This window comes from Egretta garzetta, unplaced genomic scaffold (genome assembly GCF_000687185.1).
Source record: "Egretta garzetta isolate BGI_Z169 unplaced genomic scaffold, ASM68718v1 scaffold268, whole genome shotgun sequence".
NCBI lineage: Eukaryota > Metazoa > Chordata > Aves > Pelecaniformes > Ardeidae > Egretta > Egretta garzetta.
The window spans coordinates 210,476-223,063 of record NW_009260600.1 but is presented as its reverse complement, the minus strand read 5'-3'; the positions used below and the strand labels follow the sequence as shown (position 1 = coordinate 223,063).

The 12,588-nt window shown below is 40.2% G+C and overlaps 1 protein-coding gene across 1 annotated transcript; it reads right to left on the bottom strand.

Annotated features, from left to right (window-relative positions):
- Window positions 1-1,348: 1,348 nt before the first annotated feature.
- On the bottom strand, window positions 1,349-9,995 carry SLC25A30 (solute carrier family 25 member 30). The gene is made up of 9 exons (XM_009644774.2): window positions 9,922-9,995; window positions 8,732-8,879; window positions 7,963-8,057; window positions 7,597-7,682; window positions 6,210-6,305; window positions 5,201-5,325; window positions 4,532-4,670; window positions 3,466-3,546; window positions 1,349-2,698 (listed from the first exon to the last, which is right to left on the bottom strand). The coding sequence occupies exons 1-9, from the start codon at window positions 9,983-9,985 to the stop codon at window positions 2,657-2,659; spliced, it is 876 nt and encodes a 291-aa protein (XP_009643069.1). The 5' UTR covers window positions 9,986-9,995; the 3' UTR covers window positions 1,349-2,656.
- Window positions 9,996-12,588: the final 2,593 nt, after the last annotated feature.

Sequence of the window (12,588 nt, the reverse complement as noted above, 5' to 3'; positions counted from 1 at the left end):
GCGATAAGGTCTCCCCTCAGCCTCCTCTTCTCCAGGCTGAACAACCCCAGTTCCCTCAGCCGCTCCTCGTAAGACTTGTGCTCCAGACCCCTCACCAGCTTGGTTGCTCTCCTCTGGACATGCTCCAGCAACGCAACGTCTTTCTTGTAGTGAGGGGCCCAAAACTGAACACAGCATTCAAGGTGCAGCCTCACCAGCACCGAGTACAGGGGTACTCAAACGCATCAAACCACGCGCGCTAATAACCAAGACTGGCTTTCGCGGCAGCCTCCGTGATCTGGTTTAATCTAACATGACAACTGGAGCCCTCCTGAAATGGGTGAAGTACAGGGGGGGCCGATGCTGTCAGAGCTGCCGTCACTCCGGCGTCAAAACCAGCGCCTGCCCCCGGGAGGCCGCCCTCCCTTTCGGCAGCCTGCACTGCAGGCTCCTCATTCCTGAACCGGTTTTCATCTTTCTGCAGCACCACCCATTAACCAGAGCTGCTTTATCCCCAGGGCCTGCCCCAGAGCTCACGCTTCGCTTTGCGTGGTCTTCGGTTTGCCACGTCTTGGTCAACTTACATCTTTTACTGTTACACATTAAACTAAGCCCTAACTAAGGCAGCCCTGAATTAAAGGGCTCGAAAACATCTTGAGGTATTCGCTGCAGCCAGCAGTCACCTTCAGCCGAGATCCCAAACTCCCATTTCACTGTTCCAATGCCTTTGGGGCTTAGCAGTTAATTTCAGTCCATCTGTCATCCCCCCCAGAGTAACCCATTACTCCAGCAGTTTTCATGGTAAGAGCAGGAAACGGTCTTGCAGTTTTAAGATAGGCCAAGGAACGGTGAAAACGTGCAGTTAACGCACGTCATTCAGCCCATGAGGTACAAGAACATAAACTTTTAACTGCAGCAGCTTTAGTCTGCCTTGGCTAAATAGCCAGTAACACACTCTTCAGTGCCAGCAACGGCTTTGCTTTGTTAATCGCGTGACAATTAGTGATTAATTTTCAATCAGTCTTTGAAAACCCACCCACCCCACCCCCACTTGAAACATAGAAGTCAAAAGCAGTTTGGAGTCATTACATAACTGTTTCAGAACTTTAATAAGCTTAAAAATGTAAAACATACACTTAGTTTTTACATAGTGTACAAAAATACTTACAAACATTTCTATGAAAGCATAGGAACAGCTGTAAGGAAAAAAAACAATGCTGCACATAAGCATACCCATATACATAGAAAAACCTTGTACTTCAGGAGAAAAAGTGCCTTGTGCATTTAAAAAAAAAAATCCATTTGTGAATTCAAAATTAGCCATTTTAAGTCATTATACAGTAATTTTGAAATCGCAATGAAATTTCTTCACATGGAATGTATGACTAACCAAAAACACTCAAGAGATGAACAGAACGCCGTGACAGTCCAAAGCTGCGCAGACGGCTTTGCTACCCTCCGAGAGCACGGAAGAACTGCGTGCGCGTCACACCTTTCCTTTCCTGGAATTCAGCAGCAACAATTTGCAAGAACCTTGACGTAACTGTTTAGTTAATGGCCCTGAAGTTTTGATCACGCGTTTAAGCCCACAGGTAACACTTTAAGGAAGCTGTTACTGGTTTACTTGCAGGTAACAGCAGCTTGGGCCCGTTGGCTATATGAAAGTGCTCGGTAGTTCTGGGTTTGGGCGCCTTTTTAAACAAGGAAAGCAGGTTTTTTTATAGATTTACCTTGGGGGGAGGGGTGGTTCTTTTCACGTAGGCACCTACATGACACAGTCGGAACTGCTCAGAGTAAAACTTGCATCTTTCAGGTGATAACGTAACAGCCAGTAACCGCTACAAATAGTTATTCCCAACAATGGAAGCAGCATGGAGAGTTTCTCTGCAAGATTGACAGGTGAGCATGGAGTTGTTTGAACTTCATTCCTACTTGCAATTTACGTATGAGTATGCTGAAGAATCACTTATGCTGAAAATCAAGAACAGTACATTGGGGGAAGAAAAAAAAAAAACCAACCAAAGAAAAACCCCACAACCAACCTTCCTCAAGCTATGCAGAACTGACAACTGCAGCAACCATGCTTTCAAATGAAGCTGGATTATTCTCAGCAGATTATGCAGACATCCAAGGATGTAGAACACAGGAAAGCTCTAAAACCAGAAGCAGATTTTGTACTGCAGCAGGTATTTTGCTGAACTAAAAGCCTTGTGACTCTTCCAGTTAATTAGAAACGATAAATATTTACAGTCAAATTGTATTCACTTCCAAAAAGAGGAAGGGCCTGGCTCCTTGGTACCACCTATCTTCCTTCACAGAAAGGTTGTTCCTTGCCTCTCACAAACGACTGTGCATCTGAGTCTTGGCAGCATAGAGTCACATTACAGCTCTTGAGATTCAAGAACACTTAAGCAGTTGACAGAAGGTATTCCACCATGTTTGGAGCAGTCTAGAAAATAGTGCACATCATCCCTTGAATCACGCAATCAAGGCATCATTGTGGGAGCCAGTTTGCCTTGAACTCACTTCCAGGATGTTCTCGTTCGCAACAGTCTTGTAGCAGCCTCTCACTTTGGCCAGCATCTCTTGACAATAAAGAGCAAACACTCAAGACAACTTACAAGTTGCTCTGAACTCAAACAGTACATCAACAGAATTCCGTACACAGTTCGGCATGTCAGAAGTCTAATTTCTTCAGCTGTTCGTATGTCAGAAAGAACTGGAATGGCTGATTAAGGAAAACTTTTCTGTTCATGCAGCGCAAAACGGTCACTTTCCTACTAAAGCACAGCTGCATCAGTGTGAAACTTTGTTCCACTCTTTGTTCCCTCCTGTGCAACGTTGCTGGTTGGCCATTTTTGTTATGCAGTACTAGGCAGAACAATGAACCTTGCTTTAATTGGCATGGCCGGCCTTACTTTCCCATCCCTATTCCTCAGGATCTTACACCCATGACTGAGGAGGCAGGAGGACACTGCGAAAGCCCTCAGAGTCTTTACTCACTTAGCTTTGATGGGTGAAAGTAGGTCTGCTCACGGTAAAAAACGTTACTCCCAACCCATCTGCCAGGGCTCTGATCAGCTGGCTCTTGAAACAAAACCAAAAATTGTGCGAGACCAAGAAAAACGAAAAGATTTCGTGGCTAACTGCTTTCTCCAGTTCTGGAAATAGCCCCCACTCCAAACTCATCTGGTCAATTTTATTTAAAACTAGGCTCCAAACAACGGAAATGGACAGGTATGAAATCGGAAGAACAGAAAAATGTTTCACCAGATCACGTTCTAATATTCACTCTGTGTGAATCACAAATTCAATCTGACCAGCAGCAGTTGACTAAGGAAATGATCAACTACACAATTTTCCACTCATAAAAAGAGAGTATTTGAGCTGACATGACAGTTTCCACACTGAGCATTCTGTGAAACTGTCAGTACTTGCTGTTGCACAGCTAAGCTTAATAGTTTCGCACACCTTTGAAAAGGATACAATGATATTCCAAGGACCAAGTCTTAACCAGTTTGGCCAAAACCCTTTATATAGAGCAAAAAATCCTTCATTCTTCCATGTCTGGAAAAAAAAAAAAAACACAGCAAGAACACACTTATGTAATTCGTTATTAGCAAGAAATCTAGACAGTGTCTCAGCGAACAAGATTCTATACTGGACAAGGGGATGGCGTAGTGCTGTAACCTTGATTTAAACATACTGTACAATGGGACAAGGGAAACATTTCACTAGATAAAGCCAAGACTAGTAATGCTTGCAGCACTACCTGGCAGGTAAAGATGCAGTCTATGTCATTTCAGTACCCAAAGCAGATTTGTCCAAATTGCATTCCTGGACTTTTTTTTTCTTTCTTTCCCCTAAAAACCTTGCAGAGCGCTGCGCGTAAACCTGCAGCTCACATTTGGCACCCCCTTGAAATTTTCCAGTTTGTCCAGTGCAATTTTGTGAAGTCCATAAAGCAATGTGACTTGGACACTTACACAAACTGGACTGTTCAGTCAACAGTTTGGACACCAATAGCCTCCTATCCACTCTTCTCCATGTAAAAGGCCATCATGCTCCCACATCATACCCCATTTAGGGATTTAAGAAACCAAGACAAAATAATCAAAATCAGAGACCAACATTGCCTTTGGCTGTAATAGGCTTTCCATTATGCAGTAAGCCACAGAGAAAGCCATCTGCCCCAGAAGATGTTGTTCTTCAAGAACTGACCTACGAAATTATCATTTCCTATCAATATTCTAACATCATATCAAGTTAAGATAGTGCTGCCGACAGACTTTGTCTCCTCACCCAAGCACCAAAAGGAAGTAAGTGCCTGCAGTACGTACTAACTTCCTTCCTGCCTTTCTGTCAAAATGGTAAATACTTTTCACAGCCAGTGCATTGTTGGCAGTACAGTCCTCTTGAGCAGCAGGGCAAAAAGCATAACTAAGTCACTTGGATTAATTCCTAGGGAAACTTAAAACAATTTCAAGTTCTACACCAAGATCATTGCTTGATGGCACCAGTTTCTGCTTACGTTAATACACAAACTACTTACTTGTAACAAGCAATCCAAAGTACCCTTGTAGTTTGAGTGTCCCCCATGTTTTTGGCTTCTCTGATTCATCATGCGTGTTCTCACAACATCAATCGGGTTGGATGCAAGGGCTCCAGCCAACCCACAAGTAAAACTTGAGCTAATAAAAGAAGGGTTTAACAGAATTCGACTTACCACATTTCAAGATGCACAAGAATTCCCCCTCCCCAGAAAACATGCAGTAATAATGAGTGCTTAATGCTTTTAGTCAAAAATTACATCAGCTAATAGATGTGAAAGATCACTTTTCATTTACTATAGCATCATTTTCAAGATTTGATATGCAGCCCTTATATACGGTCTCTGTACACCTGAACAGATGTTTGTGCCTCTGAGAATGGCAAATATTTAATTGGAACTTTCCTCTAATCTCGCAATGCAAAGCTGCATGATTCAGATGATCCACAAACCAAAATTCCATATTCAAAAGAAAACTAAATCCAAATCCTAAATGGAATTAGCTTCCATGCTATGTGCTACCATTTGAGATGCTATTGCTTTAAAAAGCACAAACACATCATAAGTATATTTACATCTAGACTGATATGACAGAAAAATCAAAATATTCATCCCCCACAACGAGAACTAACCGATGATGAGCTATGCAAGCAGTTAGTTACATGAACTTACAGGAAGTGAGTATATACTGTATCTCCCATAAATCCAGACATAATTATGTGCTTCTTGGTTAGGTCGTACACCGGCAATTCCACTCCAACAACAATAGCAGCTCTCTGTGCTGTCAGTGATACTCCCTGGCAAAAGAAAGGATATAGTTGAAGTTTAAAATTAACTGCTGTGCACCATCAGAAAAGCTTAGCTTTTATCATACAAAGCAACACAGCATGAACGCGTTAATAACATTGTGAATTCAAATAAGGTTAATGAGTACAAGTCTTAGATGTGTGTGCTCCAAAAATGCAGATTCATATTAACAGATAAATCACTTCTCCATACTGAACAGCAGTTTCTGTTCCTTTATGCTACTCCACCTCTGCTTAACAGACAAATTCTTACATTGACAGTCAGCTAAGACCTCAATCACCAGGTCATACTGGCTCCCCTTGCTGCAAACTGAAAAACTGCCAAAGTAAGAAGGATGAACAGAAAAATGGAGATCAAGAAACTTTGCAGGGAAAAGCACATTAATAGAAAAACGTTTCTATCTTCCAGCTGTTTCAGAACAATTTTCCATTCTTGGTCTTCAGTTGTTATACAGTCACTGACTGTAATTGGCATAAGACAACCTACAAGACTAAGTACAAGAATTTCTGAGCTAGATGGGGTGTTCATTAGTACTTCCAAATGTTCTGTGGTATATGTTTTAAAAAGAGCAGAGCATACAGATTAAGAGGTGCCTTGCAAAGGGGTTGTTGAACTACTACTAGAGCCAGTCACCCTAATTTAAGCCTCCATTTGTCTCCCCTTTTTTTATGAAGTGACTAATCCTTGAACATGAGGCTGGCAGTAACCCGTTGTCAAAATGCACCGAGAGACCAGCAGTGAAGCAGTAGTGACAAACTACATACATATTAGCTACTGACTTCTCCATATTTTGACTGAGAATATTGTAGAAGAACATGAAATTCAGTTGAGCAACGAAGTGCACTTAAAGTGTAGGATATAGTTAAAAACTTGCCTTCCATAATCCTCTAGTGCCTTCCTTTTGGTAGATCTGTATGAAGTTGCCCATCATTCCTCCTTGAATCACACTACCTTGGGCTTGCATTCTGATCTGAGATTCATTTGAAGATAAAATTAGAAAATAAATACTTTTCAAGCACACAACCAATAAAATGTTAGTAAAACTATATTAAACTATTAAGTTACAATCTTCTAAGTAATAAAAGTCAATTTCTCTTTGAATATGAATTAATTAGCTGACATTATCATAACCATGATGCAATCTTTCGCAGTGCCTTAACTATCCAAATGCAGCTGCTAATTTTGAACGAGTACGTGGTGTAGTTCTTAACTGCATTGTCACATCTATTTCTGTACTTGTACGCTACTCCGTTTAGATTAGACTGACAGATGGGTTCTGCAGGATGTCCTTTACAGTGTTCTCACAGGAACATGTTAAAATGAAAGGTTAAAAAGATTAAGGTTTCAGCTAATGAGAACCCTGGTCTTCGACCCTGAGGATTTCTAAGAATGTCCTTGGGAAACTGCCATGGTAACTACCAAATACAAATTTGGTGGCAAGCAAGTTGGTACGTGGGCATAACTTTGAGAAATAACTAACTGAAGCCATACTTGAAATAGAAGCTTATGTTTGAAATGCCTCTAAATAACCACACTAGCACTATGAAGGATTAAATTTTTAATAGTTTTAGAAGAACAGAGTTTTCTTCAACTTTTCATTAGAGGTATCCACGTAAGTAACATGCTACAGTTTTGCAAGTTAAATACCATCAACCCTTTTAAGTAACTGGAAACGAGGTCACTGATTATCATTAAGCTAACAGATTCTTAAAGAGGTGATGGTTTCACAAATTAAGTTTACATCACTGATGCTAGAACACTATTCCCATGGGACACTGGATTGCAGAGCCTCTTTACAGGATTAAAGAATCACACAATACAAGTAGCACTTGCTGAACTCCTCCCTCTCAAATTGATTTTTCACCAGTTTTGAGCTCAAGAACCATCCTACTGTAAGAGTTACCAAGAAGTATAGATGAAATATGCAGTATGGCTTCCACACAAACACCACAGCATGAAAGTTACAAAAAGAGTCATCTTAAATTATTCTCTCCCCACCCCAAGAAAAAAGTTAGAAGGATCTAATAATGTCCCCACCCACCAGTTTCCCAGGGCATACTTCCAAATAATTAGTATGGACCAGAAGGAGGTTCCAAGAATTCAGGATGTTACTAATCTTTAACTTTTTTTTTTTTTTGAAGTTAAGAGATGAGAATAAATAGGGTTACAAAACGACAAATCCTATATTCATCAGGAGATTCTGCACTTCCTCAAGGAGAGGACAAAAACTAAGGACAAACTCTACATAATTACATAATTACCTTTAAGACATCTGTAGGGTTGGCAATAGATGATGAAATCACTCCCGAAAGAATGCCACACAGAACATTTATCATCAGGGTTTCATCTATTCCATAAACAGAGAAAAAGAGTTTAGCTGCAGATTTACAAAGCTTAAGATGCCTCAGGGAGGGATGATGCCACCCCCCCTCTAACCAGAGAGAGTGTCAATTATGGAAGCCTTAAAAACTGCTCTGACAAGTTTTCCTTGCTGACTCACTTTGTTGTAATTGGTACAAGGAATGTCTTCTCAGTAGATTTGTTCAGCCCCCTACAGTAAGGTATCAAACGGAAACAACCTGCCTCAAGCAAACCAGTCCTAAATTAAATTGAAAAAACCCACTCACCTTCTGGACGCTCAACAAACATTCTTTTTAAGCTCTGGTAAGTGCCTATTTTTATAGTTCCATACGAAGCTTGGCGTAGCATTGCAGGTGCAATCCTGTAAAAATAGGCAGTGATAACATTTATGCTCAAAGCCACAGAAGACTGATTAGCAAATACTTTTTAGAGCAGGAGAGACTGAATACAAGATATCTACCAGAGAAAGCTGTGCTCATTTAAAATCAACAACTTAAACTCACTACAGGCAAAAAAAAAGCTTTTGTTGGCTTTTTGTTTGTTTGGGATTTTATTGTTCTGGGTTTTCTTAAAAAAGCCTGCAAGAACATGAATGAACTGTGGAAGGATTACTATTCAAGCATGCCTCAATTTGTAATCTATAAAACAGTTGGCAAGCTTGTCCGAAATGTAATCTGCAGATTACATCTATCCCTCACCACCATGCATGCTTTAATGAAAAGCACGCCCATTCATAAACAAAGATTAATTCAGTTTTTCTTCTGAGAGACTGAACAACCATAGCAGCATCATATAGAATAACTTTATGCTTAGCTATTTTTTTTTTTCAGGCAGATTTGTTTGGGTTTTTTTAAACATGAAATGCTATTGCAGAGTGCAAAGACTGAAGCAATCTAAGCTTGGCCTTTCAACTTCCAGATTAGTTGAGGCTAACCAAATACCTTATAAATCTGAAGCCCAAGAATTCACACACTATGGGCTTATACTTATCAATAGACTGTTCATAAACCATTACTGCAAGTCAGTTAATTTTACCCAGAGTACAAGGCTTTCAATCCTTCTTCTCTGCATATTCTGACTAGTGCATGCACCATTCCACGGTAACGGATCTCTTTATATTTGGCATCATTAACTTGACCTTGAACCTGTAGCCGTGTTTTGGTCAGGTCAATGGGGAAAGTACCTTAAACAAAAATCAGAGAGAAAGTTAATCTAGTACTTACCTAACCAAAGACAACAAAGAACATGATACTAAGAAAAAACAGCCTTTACTATATAGCGAAATATATAAAAATACTCCTGAGGAAAAAAAGTACCAAGTTACCAAGACTTTCTTTTAAACACGTGCTTCATTTTATATCACCTTGTTTCTTCTAAAAGCTTGTCAGAGGCCTACCTACTTCCTGTGTTTACGTTTTGCATTCACATGTTTTCAGACAACATGGTATTGCCTGGTTGTAAACAGCCACACTGAACAAGACTCTGCAATCACAATCCAGTACATAGATTACACATGTATTCTACCAACATCTTCGAAGAGCATTTCACTGAAGGCAAAGAAATAAATTTCATAGGACAAGCTCAACAAATTCTATCCTAGAATCTAAAAAAGCAGTATCAGCAGTACCCATTTCTGTTCTTGCTTTCCTGTAGCCGACTGCTATGTCAAGTTCATACTCTCCACTCACCCTTTATGGAAGGGTTTAGAAAGCATATTCCTCCTGAGCTTATCTTTAGGAAAGGGATCACCTCAATATTCAATACTCACCTAAACACTAATACGAGTCAGGATTAACTACCTCCATTCTAACGAGGTTTACCAAACAAGCAAGGCTTTTATGAATTGCTTGTCTTCCTCATCAAGCTTTTGGCATTATCAAAGAAGCGAGGTTTCAAGCTCAAGAGCTTAACTTACCTGCTGCAGCAAAACAAAAGCTGTGTATACTTATGACCACTGTCTAGGAACAGATCAACAAACACCAATAATAGAATGCAAAGGCAAAGTTTGTATAAAAGCAAGACTCACAGGGAATAGCGAGTTTACAGACAGAAGCGTTCTGACATTGTAATAAGGTTCTGATCAACTCTTCAGTCAGCGTTAAAGCAAAAAACTCCTAAGCTGTAGACCACCATATACTACTGTGTCACTGATAGCATGGAACCAAGCTTGTTTTAAAAGGGACTGAGTAAAGGAAATCACGTAAACAGTTAAAGGAGAAGCTTACCACATTCTGCAGTGATTGACGCTAAACCTCCATAGATAAAGGGCTTCCAGTTTAGTGCCGACATTATTGATTCTTCTTGCTGTGAAATAAGAGAATGATTTAATGCTTCCAGAAGTACATCTGTTATATAAATATACATACTAACATTTAATAAAATTTTATGTCTTGTGCATTTAAGACGGACCTTCTAAATGTACTGAGGGTAAAAACATTGAATACCTTTGACAATCAGAAGAAAGTCAGTAATACTGCACAAAGGCACCTGGGTTCAAATCAACATCTCCAATATGTGTTTGGGCCACCACTATCACAATCAAGAAAAGTTCAAGTAGTTTGCCTTCCATGTATGATCTTAAGGGGCACTGCAATGAATAACCTCCGATGACTCTTACCAAGCTGAATTAGTTTGACTACATCCTGCAATCAAATGGAACTTTTAACATAGTCATTACTAAACTTCTGTCCCTTTTTTCCCTGGTATCAACATTAACATGAACTGAGCTGGTACACTTGGACAGAAAATAGGGGTGCATATAATACTTTACTTCCATTAAGGCCTATTTCTGCTACCAGTACTCACGATATTCATTCTTGTGAACGTTGTATGAAAATAGTGTAATCAGGTGCATAAGGCCTTTTATAGTAAAAAAAGGCCTCTCTAACTTAAAAGTCAATTGAGTTTGACAAAGTGCCCACAAATCATAATTAACAATGGCATATGCTTTGCAAGATGCTAAAATAAACCAATTATCTCAGAAAAGAGGTAAGAACTGCAAAGCCAGACTAGTCTAGCTGATACAAGATTGCTCTTCTCAAAACCAAGTAGGTCTCTCCCCAGCCTATTTTTACCCTTCCTCACAGCATACTTTCCATTCCCCTTTTTCTGTAATACCCTCCTAAACACTGGATTCTACAGTTATCTTTTGCCAATTAATTTTGCAGAATAACTGTACTTGAAATTATTTCCCTTGGCACTTCCATTCTCTGTTACTTTGTTTATTCACCTGTACTGCCCAGCTGGCAACACATCCCAAATACAGCAGTTACTTAGCACTGCCTTCTGTTAACATGAACCTTCCTTGGCCACTTCCTCCAGAAGCGCCAATAATCCTGTGTCCAAAGTTAACAGAAGTTACAGACACTGAGCATGACTGAATAGTTCCTGCAGCCCTAGCTTTCCTTTTTATCACCTTTACTTGATGAAGAGTTACCTGGGTCTTCAGTCTTCCCACACTCATTACAATAAAAACCCCATAGGAGCTCAAAGCACACAACTTCAAATGCTCAACAACCAAGCGCTCAGAAATCCATCGCACTCTTTAGGCTGCTGCAGAGAACACCACTAATGTTAAAAAAAAAAAAAAACCACAATAACAACAACAACAAAAAAAACCCCACACCACAGCAAAGAAAAGGCAAATAAGGGCACCCACTGTATTGCCAAAAAGAGCACAGTACAGCAATCGGGAGCCACAGGCATAGGCTATGCCAGCTTTTCCAATATCAAAGCAGCAGAGCCACATGGGTATGACACCGTGCCAGAGGGAGGCCACTTCCAGCTCCAAGTTCCTCATATTCTTGTCCTGCCGTGATTAATGGCAGATCATTTAATTAACAGAGACAAAGCCAAGCTCAGTTTCCCCACTATCAGCCACACACATGACCTTTGCTTTTGAGAAACTTTTCAGAATTGAAGATGCAGTTAACTTTTTCCCCCTAACCCATTAAAACAAACTTTCGTCTAGTACAAATACCGCAATACTGATAAAAATAAAATATATCTGTCCTTTTGTTTGGTTTGCATTTCACTCTGCTGAGGCAATGAAGGCTACTCAGTTTTTTCCGTGTAATTCTGGAGCACTGACACAAAGTATACAAGCACTGCCCAATAAAGTTTTCGAGTTGTACACAGATTTACTAATATTAGCTGAAGTTTTGATGTAACTGTAGGATATCCCAATGTAGAAATTTTATAGCACACTGTTCCTTTGACCTATCCCAAGGTGAAGGCCTTACATAGCGCTATCAAGGTTTGTACCTCTGGAAGCTTACTAATCTCCTTTCCTGCTATTTAGGCCAAACTAACCACCTGAGTCTTTCCACTTATTTCTACCTTGCATCCCTCCTCCTAGCTTTCCATACTTACAGGAACAAATTAAAGCAGAGTGGCAGAACTTGTCTCAAAAACAAAAAAAAAAAATAAAAAAAATCCAAAACCCACACCAGCAACTTTGCCCTTTCACCTCAGCTCTCATTTTCTGAATTCTTGGCTTGCTTCTTACTCAGAATTTCTGCCCTACGCTGATAAAAATAGTAAGCATTTCCTTAGAAGAATTTCATTGGCAATTCAATTGGCAAACTACTTGAAAAATGGAGTCCAGCCCTCATTATAGAATAAATTGAGGTCTCTAATTTTACCGGAAAGAAATCGTCCTTATCAAATATACATTGTTATTCCCTGAACATCAGTAGGATGACAGAGGTGACAGTACCCCTAAAGAAGACTGGCTTAGATTAATTCAGAGATTCACCCACACGCTCTTTGCAGAAGTCAGACGCGAGTTTGATTGCTTTCAATTGGCAGCGCGACTGAAATACAATCAAAAGCCCAGGCTCCGGCCCCTCCGCCGCCTGGCCGGCCGGGTGAGAAACGCCCGCGGCCCCGCT

What these genes read in the sequence shown, in the direction of transcription:
- SLC25A30 (XM_009644774.2), bottom strand. Translation starts at nt 9,985, where the DNA reads ATGTCGGCACTAAACTGGAAGCCCTTTATCTATGGAGGTTTAGCGTCA. An exon ending in GTTTGTTGAGCGTCCAGAAG is followed by an intron (nt 7,683 to 7,962) that starts GTGAGTGGGTTT and finishes TTTATGGAATAG; the next exon opens with ATGAAACCCTGATGATAAAT. An exon ending in ACAGTATATACTCACTTCCT is followed by an intron (nt 4,671 to 5,200) that starts GTAAGTTCATGT and finishes TTCTTTTATTAG; the next exon opens with CTCAAGTTTTACTTGTGGGT.